At 35.4% G+C, this 24,224-nt stretch overlaps 1 protein-coding gene and 1 pseudogene across 2 annotated transcripts in view; both read left to right on the forward strand.

The window, feature by feature from the left end:
• The window catches only part of LOC109379858 (CD302 antigen), a 123,291-nt gene that overhangs the window by 51,596 nt on the left and 47,471 nt on the right, over positions 1 to 24,224 (forward strand). For both annotated transcript variants that reach the window (XM_019636832.1, XM_019636830.1), the window contains exons 24-32: positions 2,964 to 3,093; positions 4,241 to 4,467; positions 8,580 to 8,745; positions 10,221 to 10,388; positions 11,595 to 11,711; positions 15,168 to 15,362; positions 17,695 to 17,921; positions 19,151 to 19,319; positions 22,588 to 22,743. In XM_019636832.1, the coding sequence (XP_019492377.1) occupies positions 2,964 to 3,093; positions 4,241 to 4,467; positions 8,580 to 8,745; positions 10,221 to 10,388; positions 11,595 to 11,711; positions 15,168 to 15,362; positions 17,695 to 17,921; positions 19,151 to 19,319; positions 22,588 to 22,743 (1,555 nt within the window). The remainder of the gene's footprint in view (positions 1 to 2,963; positions 3,094 to 4,240; positions 4,468 to 8,579; positions 8,746 to 10,220; positions 10,389 to 11,594; positions 11,712 to 15,167; positions 15,363 to 17,694; positions 17,922 to 19,150; positions 19,320 to 22,587; positions 22,744 to 24,224) is intronic.
• Positions 20,809 to 21,828, forward strand: LOC109379861 (centrosomal protein of 57 kDa pseudogene; annotated as a pseudogene).

The following is a 24,224-nucleotide window of genomic DNA, read 5'->3' on the forward strand; positions in this document are numbered from 1 at the left end:
TCCTTTATCATATTATATATGAAGTGTGTGTATGTGTATAAGATATACTCACTGATATAAATACTATAATTTTGCCATATTTAAAAAACATAATAGGATTAGTTATCTTTAATATAGGCCTTTAAAATATTTTTAGCTATTCTTGTCCATTCTTCCAGATATTTAATCAATTTCCTAGTAAAACAATTAAATCGAAAACTTCTGATGAGAATTTGACAACATTTTAAGGGAGAATTGACATCTTTTTATTAATCTTACAATTTAAGAATATGGTATAACATATCTCTCCATATATTCAAGTCTTCCTTTAGATCTCTCAGAGAAGTTTTTATAGGAGTACTCTTTTTTACTTCAATTGAGAATGGCAGCTTTTTCTTGATTTTCTTACTGATATATAGGAAAGCTGTTGTTTGGGAATTTTTATATATTTATTTCATAAGCTTGCATCGTGCTAAAAGCTCTTATTCTCAGTTTTTCAATAGATTTTCTTAGGTTTCCTAATTAGACGTTCATAATTTGCAAATAACAGTTCATGCTTCACTACATATGGTAGGACTTCTAGAACTATGGTAAATACTAGGCGTAATAAACACCATCCTAGACATGATCTAGACTTAATGGAACCGTGTGCAATCCTTCATTGTTATATGTATATGATGTTGACTCTTTAAGATATATCATTCTATAACTAGAATTTTTATTCAGGAATAAGTACTGAATTTTCTAAAACCTATTTCCAGCATCTGTTGAAATTGTTGTATAATTTTTTCCATTAGGCCTATTAATATGTGGTATAATATGTTAATAGATGTTATATTAAACCATCTTTATCCTCTTGTCATAAAATCTAGTTGCTTCAAGTGGATTATTATTTTACTATTCTACTGAATTAGATTTGTTAAAATTTTATTTGGGAATGTTTTCATCCCTGTTCATAGAGTTAATTTTTTATGCCATTTTGTCAATTTTTTTTCTTATCGTGGTAGGTTCATAAGACGAACTGATCTAGTTTTCTGCCTTTGTGTTTTAAAATTAAGATTCAGCCTGGGGAATTATCTTTCCCTGAAAGTTTGAAGGAACTACCTAAATACAAATCCGTATGATGTTAGGATCCTTTTCAGAGATCATTCTTTAATAATAAAAGGATTTAGTAAAATAGTTGATATCCTAATTTAGGAGTCAGGTTGTCTGGGCTTGAACTCCGTTCAGACATTTAGTATGCCTTTAGAAGTTCACCTAACTTTTCTTAAGCCTCAATTTTTTGTCTATAATGTTTTATCTGATACTGTTGAACTTGTAATATAATGTGAGGATTACATAAGACAATTCATTTAAAGCTTTTAGCACAGTATGTGACACATAGTTTTTTTTTGTTTTTTTGTTTTTTTTTTTTTTAAAGATTTTTATTGGGTAATTGGGGGGATGGGAACAGTGATGGGGAATTGGGGAAGGGGAACAGACAAGTTGCTGTCATTTTGTTCTTCAGTCTAGTTGTGGAGGACGCTGCTTCACTGGCCCAAGTTGGCACCATCATTGCGCTCTTCCCTGGCGAGGCAGATCAGTCGCCGGCTTCTGGACGGCCGCTCACTGCGGCTGCTGGCTACACATAGTAGCCCACGGCAACCCACTGCCACAGGGGCTGCAGCCTACGCCGTCGCCAGCGACTCATGGCAACCCAGCTCCAGGTTGAGCTGTTGTTCAGCCTCTTAGCTGTAGAGGGCAGTGTCACTGGCCCTCATATGTGGGATCCGAACCGGGGCCCTCTGGCATCCCAAGCGAGTTCTTAACCATCGCGCCACTCGGCCGGCCCAGACACATAGTTTTTTAAATGAGCTATTTATTATGAATTTTCAATTTCCTTCAAAGTTCCTGGTACATTTTGGTGTTTCTACTCTCCTTATAACACTTATACGAATTTGTATTTTTCAAGAAAGTTGTCTATTTCATTTAGATTTTCAAATGTGTTAAAGTTATATATGCTATTATATTTTCAAGTCCCCATATCTTATTTTGATTGTTTTTCCTTTCTCTTATTTAGATTTTTACAAAAAATGTTATATGTTGTTGGTTTTCTCCTCCCTTTTCTCCACCTTCTATTCCTATTACTTGAGATATATTTACCAATACTACTACATTTTTCTATCCTATTTTTCTTGGAGTTATATTTTTGATGATTTTCTAATCTTAGTTCGTATTTCCTTTAAAATACAGACTACACTTATAATAATACACCTTTGCTTCGACATAAAGTTTTACTCATATCCCTTATAATATTGCTCATATTATTCTTTCCTGTATTTATTTTTTGGTTTAATGATTATTGAGCAGCATGTGTGTAATTGTTGTTGTTTTTTAATCTGTATCTCCTGGGATAAGCTTTTCTTATTTTTCTAAGTGTGCAATGTTTCAAACATACAGAAAAGTATAGGGACAGTATACTTTGAATAAATTTTTATGTCTATTATTATTGATTTGTGGTTAGAGAATGAAATCTAGATAGATACTTATATTTATGGAAGTTTTGTAGTGACCAGTATAGGATCAAAGCTTCAAGGTGCGCTCTCTATTGTGTGATACACAATTTGTCATTATAAAATGTTTATAAACATCTAATAAATTGAGTTAATAATCATTACTTTTTTGCTCCCCAGGAATGATAGCAGAGTGTTAAATATTAGGGTAATTCTGTTTTGTCTCATTTCTAACTGTTTCTCTTTATCTGTTTTGAAGATACATTTCTCAACATTGCCACTATTTTGTTTCATAATTTCTAAAGTTAATTGTCCTTTTCTTATGCTTTGGAAGTTTATCAGCATTTTCTTAGGGATTTTATAGCTTCTTAATGGAATCTTTTATAGCAGGAAAAATCCAATTTAGAATGTAAAGAGATGTAAAGTTTTCTTGCTAGGATCTTCAGCCTATTCGTTTCATGACTGCCTATGCCTGTTTGCCTTTTTGGTTAGATTTTTGATGAAGAGTCCCGCTACCACTGTGCTCTAATGCTCAACCACCGGAAGTCACCTTTTACTGGAACATGGAACTTTACTTCCTGCAGTGAACACCATACTCTGTCTCTGTGTCAGAAATACTCAGGTATGGATTATTATCTAGATAACTATGGCATTTTATGCTATTAGCTATGTACAGTACTTTTTCACAAAAATCTTATAAATGAATTAGTATTAATATGTAATCATATGTCATCCATAAAATTTCAGCATGACTAAATTCATATTGGCTCAGTGAGTCAAGATTATCTCAAATGGAATGTGGTTTTTTTCAAGTATCGTTGCCATATTAATTAAATATCAAAATTAAGTATCAGACAGAATTGATTAGTAAGAGTCGACTAATGATCATAAGGTATGGCTGAATTTTATTTTCCCTTCTGCACTAACATTTTTCAGACTTTACTTTCTATCATGGGAAAAGGAGGGGGAAAAGCTTAATGTTTTTAATTGAGTTCAGTATAAACATTCACGTTAAATTTAGCACTAAAAAAAGGATGTGAAGCATTATAAATGGTTCACTCTCCATGACGTCCTGTAATCCAAATAAAACTAAAATGTATACTTAAAAATAGGAATCATCCATATTTTCAAAAAGATATTTTAAGAGGTATTAAATTATTTTCATTGATCACAATAAGTTTTTAACAAATTATTTTAAACAAAAAAAAACCTTTGTTATGTGATGAGAACCTGAAGTAGATAACCCATGTACTTCTGAAAACATTTTGCTAAATTAATCTTTGCTTGTTTGTCTCATACTTTTTATTCACTGCCTTATTCAGAAAAGTACTGTAAAGCAATAATTTAAATATACCCTCTCTGGATGGTTTTGTACGTTTTCTCATGGGAGCTCTCCCAGATAAAAACTTTGTAATGGAACACCTAACACCTTCTCTTGTTGAAGCAGTTCAAACAAAGGAAGTATTTCACACCAACCTGAAATGCTAATCTTACTGCAGGCTACTTTTATTTATAGCTTTTCTTCTTCCTAAGTTAGATCAACTCAAACAGAATTTTCTCCTGATTTTAGAAAACAAATGTTGTAGCTCATACATTTTACCTAAGGCATACAGGAAGACATACCTACTTCTTCCACCGAAAATCTAAAACAAATGAATAGATAAGTCATATCTAAAGTACATTATTTGGGGGGAAATTTTGAAAAAATGCCCAATGACTTGCCAAGTAGGTGGATTTTGTGGGGGTATTTTTTTTTCTTTTACACACAGAAATTGGAGGCAGACCGACCTTGAAGAATACTTCAGAAACTGTAAAGCATCTAAATAATCTGTACAAAATAATCTTGAAGACTCTGACCTGGTCCGACGCTCTAAGGGAGTGTGAGAAACAGAACATGCGTCTGGTGAGCATCACAGACCCTTACCAGCAGGCATACCTAACTGTGCAGGCCGTTCTTCATAACGCTTCCTTGTGGATTGGACTCTCCAGTCAAGACGTAAGTTTTCCACCCCAACTGCCAACATTGGGTGGTGGGATGTGACATGTTTTATTGCTCACCTCTCTCATGTAAGACTAAAAGAAACCGGAAATCATAAAATGTTGCTCCAGTGAATGAATTATGTGAAGTATGTAATTTTCAGGGGCAGTGGTCTTTCCGGTGCTGGAAGTTCTGATGCTTTATTGTTTAAATTAAGGAAGAGTTCAGTGGACATCTATAGCCGAGCCCTTCTTTTTGTTTATTCCACTGAAAGACTGAGCTGGAATCAGGAGTGGCCCTGTCTCCTCAACCAATGAAGGAAAGAATTAAAACATCAAATGGGGTTGTTTGGGTAGAAGTGCTGTGGATGGTGTTAAAGAATCCTTTTCGTCCCTTTCAGAATTAGCAGAGTGAAATTACATCCTCCTAAGAAGGGATGAGAATAATAATGTTTAGCCACATCTCAAGCCCTGATCTTGGATAGATGTCTTGGGCACTTTTCGTTTATTTCAGAGCCCGGCAAGGAATGCTGGTCTCCTGTTAATTCCCTAAACTACCTCCATGTAGCACAAATGGGAATATTTATGCTATGGAAACTTTTGTTTATAATTAATAGGGTTGGTTGATTTTGTTTTGTTTTTTAAAATAAAGCTATAGTATTCCTCTCAACATTATAGGCCATTTTTGCCTCTTTTCTAGGTTTTCTATGTAATTCTTCCAGTCTCTGCCCCCTGAGATGTATTGAAGGGTAAGATACAGGGCTGGTGCATAGGCTGCATATCTTATGCACTACGTAGGGGATGCCATTTACAAAGATGGCGACGTGACCTTTGCCCCTTGTATCCGCACTCTCAAGTTAGATAAATGTCACCTACACCAATATTCCTAATCAGCTCTCAGAGAGAGGGTGATTTGTAGAGTAGGAGAGAGGAGTCCATTGCATTATGAAACTAACGTAAGTTATGTGTTGGGTTTTCGGAAAATCAAGACGTATTTTTTCTGTGTTTTTCGTTACAAAAATGCATCATGACTTTTCCAACAACCCAATATATATACCTTAGGATAACCCTGAAAATACAAAGATAGCTTTAGGGCTGCATGGAGGAAATGTGATGGAAGACAATTGAGTCCTAGCACAAACCCAGGGCTACACTGGGGAATATATTCAAGTAAACATTACCTTTGACAAACTTTGAATTCATTACCACCAGCAGTTACCAGAACCTCAATTAAAAGGCACAGTATTTAAAAATTGCTTGAAGGATAGTTTCTCCAAGACTCTGGATATTTTTAAATGTACCCCCAGGTCCAGCCAGATCATCAGCTTAATCTTCTTCCCCAGACCTCACAATATCAGTTTCTTCATAACATTGCTTTTACTTACTTTCTTTTTGGTGTTTGGTATCATGTGAAACCCATCATTGTGTCTCTTGTGAGGGTGGTAATAAGTTATTATATTTCCTAGTTTCAAGCACCTTAAACCTTTGCAACAAAAGCAATATCGTCACTGTAGAAACATTTTTAAAGTTATAATAAATTAAAAGAAAAATATTTAAATCACCTGTAATCCCAGTACCTAGTGATAAATATGGCTTAGTCAATGGGTATATATCCTTCAAGTTATTTTTCTATGTAAATGTATTTATTTTTAAGACAATTGGCCTCATACTGTTTTGTAGCTTTTCTCCCCCACTTAATGATTTGGGCCTTGTTTCTTATCCTATTTTTTAATCTTCACATATGTTTCTCCTTTTTCTTTCACTCTTTATTTTAACAGATTATATGTAGCTGTTTATTATGTATCTTCAAAAGCTGCCTTAAATCTTTGGAACATGACAGGGAACAAATAAATAAAACTTTGTGTTGAAAGCAGTGTGAAGGTATTAAAGGATTTTTAAATATGGTAGCAACAATATCAGATTTTTACTTAAGAAAAATTATACTGAGCAGAAAGTGGGAGAGGTAGTGAGCAACCTAGAGATAGGAGACCAGTTAGAATTTCTTGTAGAAAAAATGCCTGCAGGACATGATGTTGGCCTGAACTAAGGCATATTTACAATGTCTGCAAAGCAGCAGTTCTGGGCACATAAAAAGTCTAGAGCAGGGCTAGGCAAATTTTTGAGGCGGAATAGCTGCCAGGGGCCTGCAAACTGCAGCTCGCAAGCCACATGCAGCTCTTTGGGTATGTACATGTGGCTCTGAAGTAAAATTGAAAAGGAAAATAAAACTGTCATAGTTTAATTTATAATATTACTTTAAATTTTCCTTATTTGTAAAAATATATTTATGGCTGTCGAATAATATTTATATTGTTGGGAGGGACAGGATTGGCTCTTCCAGGAGTCGGCAAACTTTTGAGACGGAACGTACCCAAAGAGCCGCATGTGGCTCGCGAGCTGCAGTTTGCCGACCCCTGTTAACTCTAGACTATGGCTGTGGCAGTGGGTCACTCAAGCACATAGAAGTAAAAATACAAGTAGAGGAAGTCATGAAGGATTGGGAAACGGGTGAGTCATCCACATGGACATAGACGTCCCTAAATCAGTAGTGGGACCAGGGGACAGAGCAAGACATGCAGCATCTCCTTAGCGAATGCCAGGGAGGAACCAGGGAGAATGCCAGAGCCTCAGTGAATGTCAGAGAGAGGCAGGGAACCTGAGAGTTAGCAATGATAAGAAGGGCATAAACCTCAAAGGAAGTGACTGAAGGAGATAAAAATACCTACCATCCCATTCTCATAGCCCTATATTTGGGAATGGAAAAACAAACAGCCTTCCCTTGTGGGTACTGAAAGGAAATATCCTCTTGGACGAGATAGGTTTTAATTAAGGTCAAGAATTTAGTAAAGAGATACATATAGTCTTAATAAAGAGCTTTAGTATTCAGTAAGGAAGATAGACAGTGTGGGATGATTTATCCACGAGGAATACAAATTCCAAAGGCCCAGGACCTGGGTTAGTTGGGAGTGCAGCAAAGGGGACTGAATCCAGGGCAATACGGAGTGCAGGCAATGTCACATGGCCAAAGGGCCACATTTGGGGCCATGTTGCCTGGGGATTAGCTGGCCACAAGGTTGCAACTGGAACGCTGGTGGGGAACAGTTCAGAATGAAACATTGATGGTATTGAACCTTGACCATGTTTGCTATTTAAGGTGTGTGGCCTTTGCCCAATATTCCAAATAAAACAGTGATGCACAATTGCCTTGAGCCCCAGAAAAGCTTAGCTCCTTGGATCATTGTGCAAGGCCTGGTGCTCTGGCAGCACAATGGGGAAGCTCAGACAGGGCTGGACCCCACACTACACCTTCTAGACTTCTGTACCTACTCTGTCAAGCCTCTCAAGATAGGTGGGTGGTCAGGCCCTTGTCAAGATGTAAAGACTTTCAGTGCACAATAGAATATAGTGAGTAAGGAAGCTTCTCCCCAAAGACAAACATGAAAACAGCGGTATGAGATCCACAGTTCTGAGGGGCTAAGAGGAAGCGAGGTAACATATATGTAGCTTTTCGAGTGTGAACCAGCTAGCCAATGAGTTATGTGTTTTACACTTTATCCCATTGATTCCAGCCATGAGGTTAAGTGTCACATTGATTTAATAGATGAGGGGATGGAAACTTGGCGAGGTAAACTCACAATCAAAAATGAGTAAGTGACCAAACTGGAATTCAAAACTAGGTATGCTTAGCTCTGAAGCCCATGTTCTTTCCACGATTACATGTCTCTAACTTCATCAGTGCTTACAGTGGTCCTCACTCCATTTTAGCTGTCTGATTTCTAACAACCAGTGGTACCGATTATGTGTGAAGCAGCATAACGTAATAATTCAGGCAATGAACGCTAGGGCCTGATGATCTGGAGTAGAATCCCAGCACTGCAGTTTGGATTCTGCATGACTTTCATGTGTAATATGCCTTCGGTTTCCTCATCGGTAAAATGGATATAATGGTTGTTATGAGGATTAAATAAGTTCATGTTTTAGAACAGTGCCTGGCACATAGTAAGTGCTATATAAGTGTGTGTTAAATATAAGATAAAATTAAAAGTTATTAGATTGACCATGAGGGCCAAAGTAATACAAAAGGGATAACATGAAGTATTGACCCTTGAAATGTATTTCTGCTCCTTGCAGGATGAACTCAACTTTGGTTGGTCAGATGGGAAGCATCTTCAATTCACTCGCTGGGCTGTAAATAATGCGCAACTTGAGGACTGTGTGTTATTAGACACTGATGGATTCTGGAAAACATCTGATTGTGATTCTAATCAACCCGGTGCTATTTGCTACTATCCAGGAAGTATGCTAAATTCAAATATTTTAATTCTTGAATTACGATCAATCTCAAGAGTAGCGGAATTTTGGGGGAGTGGTTTTGTAAAATCTGGCTCTGAAATCATAAAGAAATGATATTCATGCCTTTTTTACAAAAAAATGTGTTGTGAAAATTTGTATTCAAGTAAAATTATTATATATTAAGCATTTTGTCATAATTTGTTATTTTAGACATCTTTTATCTTTGTCAGCTGACGATGGTAATTGACCTTTTAATTTCAAGCCTCCATTAGCCTCATTTTGTATATATTTTGTGTTTATATTCTTATAGAAAGTTTATATTCATGGAAATTCTTTTATAATTCTTATCATCAACAACTAATATTTTTTCTATGAGTTGCTGTTAAGGTTCATTTGGTTGCAAGTAACAGCAACCAGCTCAAGCTAGCTTAAGCCAAAACGGAAATTTAGATCCTCAAAAATGGGGATAGAGCTAAGCCTTGTGCAGAACAGGAATCAGAAACAGAATGGGAAACAGGACCCCAGAGATAATGCCTTCTGTCTTGCCTTTCGGTTTCTCTCTACTGATCTGCACTCTTCTCTTTATATACCTTCTGCTTCTCTCTGTTTATGGTGAGACATGACAGCTCTGCAGCTTTCAATTATAACCACAACTGGAGATGAATTGCCTGTTTCTGAATTCCACTTTTCAATTTCTTAGAATCTGAAAGATTCAGCTTGAGTCAGGAAGGCAATCTCTATCTAGCTCAGTCAGAAGAAGGTTTTACAACTGCCAGGGTCCACATTTGTGGGTGTGTGGTAAAAAGAAGATACTATTTCACGGATGAAGGGAGTAGTTGTGAGCAGTGAGAGACACTTAATGTCTCTACTACATACCAAAGTGGTTTGATTTGCTTTGAGTAGAGCACATCTGAAGTGGCATCTTCTTGAACGTATGGCCTTTTCACAAAATGAAAAAAAAAAGAAACCGTAATCAGATTTTCTAGATGTCAGATTTTCAACTATTTCTGTTTACTTCGGTTATAGCAATAACTTTTGTAGAACATCAAATACTTCATTAAAATCTTCCTTTAAAATTAGTAAAGGTATAAGTAACCAGAACCTTGAAGATGAATTCTCGAAGTTATAGTTAGGTGCCCATTATTAATATGGTTGTATAGTTTCTCTGAGGTGGCGCCTGGTGTTTGAAGTTTGGAGATGCATGAAGACAGAAGCTGTGTTTAACCTAATAGCACTTCATTTTTCACATTCTTCCACTCACTCCACAGCAGGAGAAAGAAAATTACTGTGTTAAATAATTTCTTTCTTACAGAAAGCCAGTTATGAGGTCACATTACATTTGAGTATAAACAGGATAAGCATCACCAGGCTATTATTTCTTGGCTTCCTGAATATTTCCTACATCAAGTCTAATTACTACAAACAGGATTTTACATTTATATCTGAAATTAGTATTCATATCATTAATTCTTTTTCTAGATGAGACTGAAAGAGAGGTCAAACCAGTTACCAGTGTCCGATGTCCATCTCCTGTTTTAAATACTCCATGGATACCATTTCAGAACTATTGCTACAATTTTATGATAGCAAAGAATGTATATATGACAGCAGCACAAAATGATGTTCATTCTAGGTGCAAGAATCTGAGTAAGTATATTATGTGGTCATTATATATTACACTATGCTCATTTAAAAAAATCTCACCTGAGCATGTTATAAATATTTCTAATTATCACTAGTAACTAGATCTCAAAAATATTCATCACTTAATTTCTACATTACCAATGACAAAATATTAAAATTAAAAACAGCAAGTAAGGAGTTACCTCTTTCTTTATAGGAGTTGCCATCTATTAGACAACTAGTCTGTCTTTATATGTACGAACAAAATGGGTTGTGCTTTAAAAGGAGAAGAAGTGACACTGGAGAGCAGAGAACTGGATGTTAAATCAAGCTGGGCTGTGGGCAATGTGAAAATAGGTTAATGTGAGTGGTGAAAGCTTAGAAAAGCCATAGAAAAGCAGCTGTGATTAAAAGAGATACATATTTCACACTTTCAGTTCTCAAGACTCTTCAGATATTTCATATGAGATCCACTCAGGATCTATGACTTCTGAACACTGGGCCTATGAACTTTGTGGAAAGTTCCTATGGAAAGTATGAAGCTGTTATTCCCCAAAGTGTGCTGTGGAGAACACTAGTCTTGAGAGATGTCCTACAAAAAGAATCCTTAGAAAAAGGATACACCATCGCTTCTTGTTGGACATTATCAAATGTACATTACCGTATACTTTAAGAAATACTGGCATAAATAAACTAATTTAACTTTGTTTAATCAATATTTGCAAAGCTCTTATCCATGTAGCCCTTTTCTGAGCAACTCATGTTAATTTCATGAGAAATACACTTTGGGAAATACCAAACTTTTTTAACCTTTATATAAGAGTGATCCCTAAGGAAAAGGAAGATGTGTCTTATAGCCCATCCAAGATTTTCTAGTTATTATAGTCTTTGACGATGTATCATTAATATAGGTGGATTTGTAGCAACTCAAAATAAGCTTTAAGTGGGGAAAAGTGAAGTGAATCAATGTTTTAAATTCTCTACTCAGTTACTAGTTTATCACTTTTCTGTGAGACCAAATTTAATATCAAAATGTTTAAAAACTTTTTAATTAACCTTTTCATTTCAGTACAATGAGATGGTTTTAATTCACATGCTTTTCTTATTGTCCGCTATTGTTTAAGTTTGGGAGTATATTAAACTGGGAAATAAACATTTCTAAATCTGTCAAACAAAATAAAGTGTTCTGGGTAAGTAATTGTTAAAATTGTTGACTATTTTTTTTAACAGATCCAAAATCACATATTCTAAGTATTCGAGATGAAAAAGAGAATAACTTTGTCCTTGAGCAACTCCTGCACCTCAATTATATGGCTTCATGGGTCATGTTAGGTATCATTTATGAAAGTAAGTTGCAAATCTGTATTTACATTCATACTTCATTATAAACTATTTGTTTATCAAGCTGTAAAAGTATAGTTCTTCAAAGTATAATATTTATCAATATAAAAAATTATAATTATGCTCTTAGCATAACTTACATAAATACCAAGACAGTTTTTGTGTCTCTGCTCTTGTTATTAAAATTCTTTTACCACCAAGCTTAGAGTTCAATGGTGGAAAATGATTTCTCTTCTCTACTCCTAGCAGTGCAAGACTAAATAAAAATGACTGTACTCCTGTGTAAAGCTCCAATACTTACTTTAGATCTGTACTATGTATGTGGAATGAGTGAAAACAGAATTACATTTCTACTAATGTTGCACCTTTGGATTTATAGCATTGGTTTGTGCATACATTAGGAAAATGACTCACATAGTCTGACAATAGAATATTGCAACTAAGACAGACTAAATACCACATATCAAAGATATAATTGCTATAAAAATTTTTAAACACAGACTCTAATAATAGGGGAGATAAGTCCAATTTAAAAGATGCTCAACTAGAAAGATCCTGAAAATCATAGAAGTTTTAGAAATAGAAAACCATTCTGTGGGCATAAAGCATCAAAAGCGTACATTTACCCAAAAACAGGGCTTAATAAGGGGCACAGGACAATGATAGCCAGAGAGAGGGTAGGAAAAGAAGAGAGAGGGTGGTCAAATCTGACCACTTTAAAAATAGCCTTCTCTGTGTGATCTAACTTTTCTTTCTTAGAGTTGCAAAGCCTTTTCTTAAATGCTTATGGCTTGCAGATGAGTTAACAAAAATTAAGCTATCAAACAATAGGTAAGACTTGGGTTGCCAGTTGAAGATGAGCTCATCATAGTAGGGCTTAGTTGCCCAAGTCTTTTCTCCAATGACACTTGAATACCTTAAATTTAGGAAAGTCAAGGGAGGGGGGAGTGGAGAAAAACTAGGTGGAAAGTTCCCAGACTTTATCTGAAAGTGACTGAGGGAACGGTAGTCCCACATGGAGCAGTGGAGAACACACCCAGGATATAGTTAGAGATTTTATGCATGCCCTCTGATGTACTTTGTTAATTATATTATCAGAAACAACTGACAATGTATTCTGTATTTTGAAAAGTATTTTCAGATCTGTAGACCTGCTTTTAATTATCCTAAGTTTTTTAATAAAACGTATGAGTAGCGAAATTTCTATTAAAATATATAGATAAATGAGCAATGTATAGAAAGATATTTCAAGCAAACAGCAAATTTGGTTTAAATCTTATTCTCACTGGTTTAATTTATATCTATAGGTTTTTTTATTACTTCAATATACTTAAATAATATTTAATTGTATATACCACCTTTACAAAGGATTTTGGTGGGGTTTTTTTTAAGCTCTGACTTTTTAAAAGTAAGGCCATGAATAGAAGTTAAGAGAAGCCACGTGTCAACTGAAAGATACTTCAAGCCAAGTGAAAAAGTGACCCTTTTGTATAGCAACTTCAGAAATATACCATTGTTTATCATATTAGCCAGAAAATTGTAACTTTAACATTTGGGAAGAGGCAAAGAGGGACTAGGGGACATGAGGTGATACAAAGCAGCAACCAAGAACCAAATCATATGTACAGTATTTCTAGTCATTGGTGCAGATACATGGTTAGTTTGGTATGATGCCTTGGGAGATGGTAATCAGTGGAAAGTAAAAATAACCAGAACAACAAGAGGTATCTCTAGGTAATAATGATATCACTCTTCATACCAATTCATACTTTTAATAGACTTAGTAGCTTGTCTTTCCATAGCCTTTACTGATATAGCCACATACCATATAATTCAGCCATTTAAGGTATATAATTTAATGGCTTTTAGTATAGTCAGAAAGTTATGCACCTATCACTCCCCCACCAAGAAACGCCATACTCCTTAGTAGTCCCTCCTCATTCCCTACCCCCTCTCCCAAACCTCAGGAACCACTGATTTATTTTCTGTCTCTATGGATTGCCTACTCTAGACATTTCATATAAATCAGATCGCACAATATGTGATTTTTCTGTGACTGGATTATTCCACTTAGCATAATGGTTTCAAGGTTAATGCATGTGGCACTGTGGCATGTATCAATATATTATTCCTTTTTATGGCTGAATATCATTCCCTTGTATGAATATACCACATTTCATTTATCTGTTCGACAGTTGATGGGCATTTAGGTTGTTTTTACTTTTTTGTTATTATGGATAATGCTGTTGTGAACATTCATGTACAAGTTTTTATGTGGATATATGTTTTCATTTCTCTTGGGTGAATATACCTAGCAGTGCAATTGCTGGGTCTTTTGTTTAGTCCTTTAAAGAACTGACAGAATGTTTTGGAAAACATTCCAAAGCTGCTGTACCATTTTTCCTTAAGGGTTCCAATTTTTCCACATCTATGCCAACACTTGTTTTTATGTCTTTTTGATTATAGCCATCCAAGTGGGTATGAAGTGATATCTCTTGAGATTTGTTACTTCATTTCCCTGATGATTAATGCTCTTATGCATTATTTCCTGTACTGATTGGTAATTTGTGACATCTTTGTAGAAATCTCTGTTCAGATCCTTTGCCCATTTTTTGCCCATTTTTAAAATTATCTTTTTTTATTGTTGAATTCTAAGAATTCTTCATATATTTTGGATATAAGTCCCTTGTCAAATAAATGATTTGCAAATATTTTCTCCCATCACTTCCTTGATAACATAGTTGATAGCACAAAACTTTCTCATTTTAATGAAGTCCCATTTATCTACTTTTTTCTTTTATCACTTATGCATATCTAAGAAGGTTTTACCTACCCCAAGGTAATGGAAAGATGTCCCCTTATGTTTTCTTCTAAGAATTTTATGGTTTCAGCTCTTACGTCGAGGTCTACGATCTATTTTTAGTTAATTCTGTATATGGAGAAAGAAAAGGGTCCAACCTCATTTTTTTTGTTGTTGTTGTTTTTTTACATGCAGATACTCTGTTCTCCCAGGAACTACTCATTCATGATTGAATTGTCTTGGCACCCTTGCCAAAAATCATAAATGTGCACAATTGTGCATGGTTTAGGTCTATAGAAGAGGTTTTTATCACTAGTTTTATAATATAATATTTTCTGTAAAATGTTACATTCATTTTCATTGCAATTAAACATATATGTAGGAGAAATGAATATTTGATGAAAGATAACAAAATGTAAAGTTACTGCAGGATGGTGGAATTATAAGTAAATATTAATTTTTATGTTTATAATTTTACTTTACAAATTCAAAATAAGCACGATTTACTGTTATAATCATAAAATATTTTAGAGGGATACACATAATCATACATCCTTTTAGGAGGTGGGAAAGAAAATAGAAAACTTGAGTTTGAAATATTAACCTCATAATTATAATTCTAGTCTTGAGTTAATCGCTTAGAAAAAATGTTTCTTCCCTAGATAATTCTCTCATGTGGTCTGATAAAACTTCGCTGTCATATACACACTGGAGAACAGGAAGACCAGATGTAAAAAATGGCCAGTTTTTTGCTGGTTTGAGTACCGATGGTTTCTGGGATATTCAAACCTTTAATGTCATTGAAGAAATACATTACTTTCATCAGCACAGCATCCTTGTTTGTAAAATTGAAATGGGTAAGTATGCTAATATAGAGTTTCCACCACAGAAAAAGAGCATATAAGGCCATTGGCTCCACTGGTGGGAATCCTGCAATTGTATTTTTTGAGGGCTTCCTCTGTATTCAGTCCCATGGGAGGTGCTACCGAGTTTACAGAGGAAGGAAAGACACGGTCCCTGGTGCCATGGTCTTTATTTATCTCAAGGAGTAAAATGTAGTTGGGGGAGAATAGCATTAATGTCTTCATCATTGTTTTATGTAGATTAGTCTTAGGTTATTTGGTACAGGTTTAAGTGTGTTGGGAAGTCAAAAGAGATCAATGAAAACAAGGAATGCATGGAAGAGGTAAAACTTGGTTGAGCCTTGAAGGATGGATAAGATTGCTATGAATAGGACAGTATGTGTGGGTAAAGTTTTGACATTCCAGGCTAAAAATGAATGTCTCTAAATCTTGCCTGATTCCTTAAATAAGTCTATGTTTAAATGTATGTCAGTTTTAAATTTTCCACAGCTTAAAAACAGTTATTTTAGGGCCACTCTGCTCTCAGCCCTCTGCTAACATGGAGCCTGGCCCAGTCACGTCCAGGCTGGCCTTCTCCCTTCACAGTGCTGCAGGATAACTTCCTATAGCACCATTTCCATCGACAGTCTCCAGGGATTTTCTATTATCAATTACTTTCAGTCCATGTAAGCTTTGGAGATGGTTTAGAAATCACTGTCCATTCTAAAATTCTAGGCTTTCTCCCAGCCCCAATTTTTCCCCCATTCTTGGCTCAGTAAGGATATTTTTCTATCAGGCTGATCTCTTAATTATCCTGTGTACAGTGTATGCCCATCCTCATTTGCACCTTTATTTATGTTTTTTTCCTGCCAAGAAGTCTTTCAACTTTTTTCTATTTTTTTTTTCATGTTTAGTAAACTTTTCATCTTAAAATAGTTTTAGGTTTACAGAACAGTTGCAAAGATGGTGCATAGAATTTACATATATATAATACCACAACTAGTTTCTCCTACTGACATCTTACATTAGTATAGTACATTTGTCACCGCTAATAAACCAATACTAATAGGATATTATTAACTAAAGTCCATACATTATTCAGATTTCCTTAGTTTTTCCTTTAGTTTATACTTAATATCCTTTTTCTTTTCAGGATTCCATCCAAGATACCATGTTACATTTAGTCCTCATGTCTCCTTAGGTTCCTCTTGGCTGTGACAGTTTCTCAGACTTTTCTTGCCTTTGATGACCTTGATGGTTTTGAGGAGCACTGGTCATGTATTTTATAGAATGTCCCTCAATTTTGATTGGCTGGTGTTTTTCTCATGATTAAACAGGGGTTATGGGTTATGGATTTAGGGAAAAGCCGCAGAGTGAAGTTTCATTCTCATCACATCATATGAAGGCATATGCTGTCAACATGACATTTCTATTGATTTTGACCTTGATCAACTGGCTCTAGGTAGTATTTCTCAGCTTTCTCCACAGCGTTTTCCTCCTTTTCACACTGTACTCCTTGTAAGGAAGTCACTTTACTCAATCCACACTTACAGAGTGGAGAGTTATTCTCCACCTTCCTGAGAAGGGAATATCTATATAAATTATTTGGAATTCTACTGCACAGAAGACTTGTCTATTCTCTTCCATTTTAAAATTTATTCAGTATGGGCTCATGGTTATTTATTTTATACTTGGATTATAATCCAATGTACTATATTATTTAATATGTTGCTCAAATTGTTCAGCTTTGGCAATTGGGAGATCTTTCACTTGGCTCCTGTGTCCCTTTGAAATATCCTCATCATTGTAGTTTTATTATTGTTCTTTCGTTTGTTTGTTTTTAGCTTACTTTCTGGTTACCTTATTTTTGTTTTAGTCTTAATTTCCCCTAACCTAACCTCTGGAAACCTAATTTGTCAAGCAGGCTTTCTGACTCCCTCAATTCAGATAAATCTCTCCTTCTCTAGTCAGTCACACATAAGCACATGGTGGCAAGTTCACGAACTTCATTGTCAGACCTCGTATTCTAGGTCTGACAAACAAAAAAAAAATGTTTTGCCCTCATTTCAGGTGTTGTTTTTTTCTGCACTCAACTATTATGTGAGCTCCCTAAATGAAAGACAATATTTATGCCTTTTTTTAAAATCAACTAGAAAACTGTATTATTTAAGAGCCTGTTATATTTGCCATGGCAATTAGAAAAATAAAGTATGTATTTGACCTCCCTTCTAATTAAGAAGCCCAGTTTTATTTAACTTTTGAAGTGATTGCATGACCAGTCTTAACCCAAAATATGTATTTTTAATAATTCAAATTTAATCACTAACACTGAATTTAAATATTATAGTTGACTACAAGGAAGAATTTAATACTACTCTGCCACAGTTTATTCCATATGAAGATGGTATTTATAATGTTATTCAAAAAAAAGTTACATGGTATGAAGCATTGAACATGTGTTCTCAAAGTGGAGGTCATTTGGCAAGTGTTCATGATCAAAATGGCCAGGTCTTTCTGGAAGATATTGTAAAGCGTGATGGATTTCCACTATGGGTTGGGCTCTCAAGTCATGATGTAAGTATTGTTTTGTTTTCCAGAAATTTTCCAGATATGTTAGAGGTTTGGAAATTTGAACATAAACTATCAGTTCAGAGTATTTAACTTCAGATTAAGTCCTGCGACTCAATTTGCATAGCATAGTGCTTTCTTATCTTTTCACACACAGAACAAATAGCGAATTATATTTGTTGAGTACGCTATGGTAATGGGCCAGCTCTGCAACTGCCCTATACACTGCCAGGATCCAGTGGGTTAACATTGCAGCAACACTCCTGTAACCTATTTGGAGCAGATCAATTGGAAAGCTCGTGAAAAGGGAGTAAATAGCAGAGGATGAGAAAAGAAATCTGAGTTCCAGTACAAATGGCGGGTTTTCCATTTACATGATCATGAACATGTTGTTTAACTTTTGCAAGGTTGTTTCCTCATCTGTAATATCAGAGTGATAACATTTTCCTTATATAGGATTACATTGGAGATTAACATAAAAATGTATATAAGGTACCAAATAAAATTTTTAACATTAGCACTAATAAATGTGTATTTTCTGCCCATTTTCCCCTTAGAAATTGGCACTATTTGAGAATAATCTTCTGCTGGTAAACACATGTTTTGTGCCACTATTTGAATCCTATTAATTACTATGATCACGTACCTATAATAATGTCTAGTATACAAAAAATACACTATTGAGATTACAACTGATGGCCTAATTTAAATAATCTTTAGAACAAAAGGGGGGAAATAAAAGAAAGGATGGCAAATTAGGATTATAGAATCAAGGAAAAATAAAAAGTAATCTTCCCATATGAGTTTCTTGGGAAGTATTTTCCTCTTCTAGCCCCTGCTACTTGATGGCTTCTACAATGAAAAAAATGTGGCCAGAGACACACACCACAAAGCTATAGAACATAAAAAAACATTACTTAGAATAATATCAATGTTGGGATTGTAAATCTGTAATTGTGACAAACAGAAGCCATTTGCACATCATTTAATTTCAAGTGTTATAATATAAACTCATCCTTAAAAAGAATAAATCCTGCGTAAATTGTGCCAGAGCGTATGTTTCAAACAATGTATCAAAAGTAAATTCCTGATTTTACAAATAGGTCCAGACCTACAATATTTGTAAGCAAGTAATTAACACTCCATTCCAATATGTCTTAAAGTATGTATGCTCTTGTTTATGTTCTTTTTGAAGTCACACATCTGGATTCAGGTTATCTTTATTCTTAAAACAGGGAAGTGAATCAAATTTTGAATGGTCTGATGGCAGTGCATTTGACTATACCCCATGGAAAGAAAAAATATCTGCTGGAAATTGTGTTCTTTTGGATCCAAAAGGAACCTGGAAACATGACAAATGCAAGTCTGTTAACGATGGTGCTATTTGTTATAAACCTACAAAATGTAAGACTTATTTTCAAATAACTGTGTATTTACTGAAATATGACATTTGTTTTATGCATTTGATTAAGTACTCAAAGGAATTTTTACAGATTTCTAAATAAGGTTTAGTCATAAATCCTATAAAAATAATTTTGATACTTTGAGAAGAGAAATAAATACAATATACCCATTTAGGGGATTTGTTCCCAAAGACTTTCTCAATTGTTCTATCACTAAGTAAGTTTTACTTTGGAATTTGTGAATTTTAGTTTCACTTAGCAGTGTTTTCAAAGACTGAGATGCTCCTTTTTAAAAAGCATTCTACAGCATGTAAACTTGGGAAATGCCACCAGTGACCTAATATATTGATGGCTCTGAGAGTTTCTTGTAGTAAAGAATTCTGTTTAACTTTGCGTAATTAAGCATTTTCATACTTATATGATCCTTAAAACCTAAGGGAGGCGTTCTTTCCCCCAGGGGCTGGGCTTGGGGTCATTCTGGGTGGGTAGAGGGTGAACGTTGAGGGAGAGTGCTGGATAGGCCAAGAGATGGTGACGGCGTTGGTCTCTGAAACTTCTGAGTCTCCGTGCGTGCCCTGTTTTCACTCTGAAGAATCCTCAAGAGAAGATGCAACAATTGGAACTGAACAGAGTCAGGCAGAAGAAAATGTGAAAATCTTATCTTGAGAAACAAGTGAATATAAGAATGGTAGAATGATATAAAGAACGAGGCATAAAGGCACAATCGAGAACTGACATCTCAGGTGTTAGGAACAGAAAATAAGTGTAATCTTTGAGGGAAAAAAATAGAATGCATGAGCTATATGATATGGCATGCAGAAATGGAGAGGATGTGGAGAAATTGGAACCCTTGTACATTACCTGTGGGAATATAAAAATGGTGTGTAGCCACTGTAGAAAACAGGATGGTGATTCCTCAAAAAATTTAACCTAGAATTACCATATGATCCAACAATTTCACTTCTGGGTGAATACCCAAAAGAACTGAAAGCAAGGATTTGAACAGATTTATTTGTACAACTATGTTCATAGCAGCATTATTCACAATAGCCAAAAAGAGGAAGCAAGCAACGTGCCCATTGATGGATGAATGGATAAGCAAAATGTGGGCTATGCGTACTGTGGAATATTATTCAGCCTTAGAAAGGAAGGACATTCTGACAATACAACATGGATGAACCTTAAAGACACTTTGCTACGTGAAATAAGTCAGTCACAAAAGCACAAATACTGTGTGATTCCACTTTTATGTGATACCTAGAGTTGTCAAATTCATAAAGACAGTAAGTAGAATGGTGGCTGCCAGAGGGAGGGAGGAATGGGCAGTTATTGTTTAATGAGTACAAAATTTCCGTTTTCTAGGATGAAAAAGTTCTGGAGATGGATGGTGGTGATGATGGCCTAATAATGTGAATGTACTTAATGCCACTGAACTATGCACTTAAAAATAGTTTTGATGGTAAATTTTATGTTATTTTACCACAGTAAAACAAAAAACAAAAAAACTGACTCTTCTTGAACAAGAATAGAGCAAACTTACCGTAATACTGGCCCATGCAAAAAAAAAAAAAAAAAAGCAAGAATTGGAGGCAAAACTCCATGAATAGCAGTAAAGAAAGAAAATGTATGCAGCTTAAAACAACCCAGTTGCAGACTGGACTAGAAACAAATACACTTTGAAGATAATGTATTTCCATATGTTCCCAGTATAAGAAGTAAGGAGAACATTCTTAAAAAGTCAAGCCATTCAGAAAAGCCCACCAGGCCTAGCCATGCATTGGTAACCAATGTTCAACATGTTTTGCATCTAACAAAGCAACACACATCATTGCTTTGTGCAACGATGGAGTCTTCAGCCATACATTTTTGGGAAAGCAGCTGTTTTCACAAGTGGTAAAAGCAAGAGCTTGCTAGTAGCATCTCCCCCCAGTGTTAATGAAGAGGTGTCACAAGTCTCACAGACTTTACAGATGAATTTGCAAATGGGCTTTGATTATCAGCCATGAGGAAACTTACCCAGGCGTTTATCAACTGTCAGACTGAAGGAAGACTTAGAGCTCAAACTAAGGGCATGAGTGGAAAGAAGGGAGGCAAAAGCCAATCAAGTAAGTAAAGTTCAAAGATCAAGCCCAGCTGGAGAAACAGAAGAGAGAGAAGCAGAAGAAGGAATTAAGAGCCATCAGAAAACCTCGTGTTGAAGAAGGAAACGGCAGCAGCCATTCTTTTGGAATCACAAGGACCACACATAAGAACTCTACCAAACTGAGACAAGGAGAAAAAAGCAGGAAAAGCCATCAGTTAACTGAAGGCCATACAGACCATACATACTGTGTACAAAGCAATAGTTTGGGTTGAGATTACTGATCATACCAGGTCGGATATCTGATTCAAATAATCCGTACCTCACCAATAGGATGTTGACAATTTCTTTTCCAGGTCTCATACTGTCTTCTGTTGGAATTAATAATGGGTTTTCAGAGGTGTAGGCCTCGTTACACAAGCTTCTTGTGTTATACAGCACAATTGAAAATTAAACAGTTCAAATAGAAACCAGGGGAATTTTAAGAGCTGAGAAGCCATACCTACTCTTTTTGTTTGTTTGTTTGAGACAGATTTTGCTTTGCTGATATATTGCACTTTGTAAACATGTTACCAAATTCTCACTTGTGATTGTGATTTTTGAAAGTAGTTCTGTATATGGCAAGGCAAAATTAGGTTTATATTATTCAAAATAAAAATGAATCCAAAGAAAGAAAGAATTTTAATTATTATTTCAAAGTAGGTACAGGCCAGCCTGGCCTGTCTTTGCTTCTTTTTCTATTCTGCCTTTCCAATTGTTTTTAATTTAGTCTAAATCCACCTGAGAGGGCTAAGTACTTTCCTCTGTCTTCTAAGTTTGAAAAATGGTATTCCAAAAAAGCTACTTAGAATGCGCACTCTTAGAGAATGCGCTCTGGCTTTCTCTGATGTGTGCGTTGAATTGAATGCTTCTTACTCACAGGAACCACAGTTCCAAAAAGGGCATTTAATCAGATTTTTAAAAGTCAGTCATAAATACAATGCGGTGGTCAGGCCTCTACATCAACTATGAAGTGGACTCCCCAAAAGGACATGGGTCCATCTGGCCCCCTAAGAAATGCTTACAGCATTATTGATTGTATTCCTTGGACTGTCTTTTTCTATCCCTGCGGCCATATTACAATAAAAAATAAAAAAAAGTCAGTCATTTTTTTCTGTGCATTTTTATAGTATGTCTCACATTTTTATAGCTAAAGAGAGGTCTTCTCAGACGCTTGGACCCTCATCGAGATGTCCAGCAGCAAAGGGGAACGAATCACAGTGGATCCAGTACAAGGGCAACTGTTATACGGCTAACCAGGCGTTGCGTAGTTTCTCAGAAGCCAAACGGTTTTGTTCAGAAGCTGGTGAGTTAAAATTCGTTGATTTTCTTTGTTGATAATTTAATCATTTGAATTATTCTTAAGGAAATATTTTTAAATAATGATTATATTTTTGAAAATATCTTTAAAGCACTCACTATTTATAATAGCATTATAACCTAATTGCCCAGTGGTGAGGAAGTGGTTAAATATTTTATGATATATGAGTTCTATAGAATATTGGAACAGCCATTAAAAATGGTCAATCTAAGAATAAGTATATGAAAAGTGAAAGTAAGTGGGAAGAAGTAGCATAAAAATTATAAGTGAACTGAAACGTGAAAATACTGACGAGTGAAACATTTTAAAATATAGCTAGATATGCTTAGATGAAGGGATTAAGAGGTAATTTTTTTGTAAAGTTATTTAAGTAGTAAATACAAAATTGCAGATTTTCCATTACTTAGTTATTAATAAGTAAGATTAGCCTGACCAGGGTAACAAATCAAAGAAGCGTGCGTTGTTCATCCATCCTGCAATAGGAATGGCTTACATCATCTAAACACGTAAGGGATCAAATGTAACTATTTTAGAAAGAGCGGCAATAGTTGACTCTCTCCCATGATAAATTTTATCCAATAGTCAACTGTGCAATGACTTCCAGGAGACCACCTAGACCAGGGGTCAGCAAACTTTTGAGACGGAAGAGCCAATCCTGTCCCTCACAACAATTTAAAAATTATTTGAGAGCCATAAAACAAATGAAATCACCATTATGTGACTACTATCCTTTAAAAATTTATAAATGAAACTATGATAGTTTTATTTTCATTTTCAATTTTACTTCAGAGCCACATGTACGTACCCAAAGAGCAGCATGTGGCTCGCGAGCTGCAGTTTGCCGACCCCAGACCTAGGGTAATTCAGAGATGTGCATCCTTGGGTGGTAGCAATTTAGCCAGGCAGGTGGCATTTATCTCATTTATTTTGCTAAGTATTGTGGAGATACTGGACAGATTTTTAAATCTCCATGTTACTGCTCAACTTCATGGTGGGAACTTTTGTGTGGGCATTGTTCTGTGTTATACTGTTCTGTGTATAAACACACGCACACACATGATGGAAACTATTATGAGCTATATATATGTTCTGGAAGTCAGATGCCTCGTACTCCTAAAGGAGGAAATAGAAAGGTTTACTGTCCCTGTATTGTGGGGATTAAACACTTAAGCCTGGAGGCAAATAAGTCTGTGTTCAAATCCCAGGTCCCCTGCTTACGAGCTGAAGGGTATTGTAGAAGTTACATAATTATTTTTCTTTTCTCCTCTGAAGACAATAAGAACAAAAATACAGTTGATTTGACCTTTCAACAATGAGAAGGTTAGGGGCATGGACGCCCATGCAGTAAAAAACCCACGTATAACTTTTTTTTTTTTTTAATTTTTATTGGGGAATTGGGGGGATGGGAACAGTGCTGGGGAATTGGGGGAAGGGGAACAGACAAGTTGCTGTCGTTTTGTTCTTCA

Source organism: Hipposideros armiger, unplaced genomic scaffold, assembly GCF_001890085.2.
Source record: "Hipposideros armiger isolate ML-2016 unplaced genomic scaffold, ASM189008v1 scaffold_30, whole genome shotgun sequence".
Lineage (NCBI taxonomy): Eukaryota > Metazoa > Chordata > Mammalia > Chiroptera > Hipposideridae > Hipposideros > Hipposideros armiger.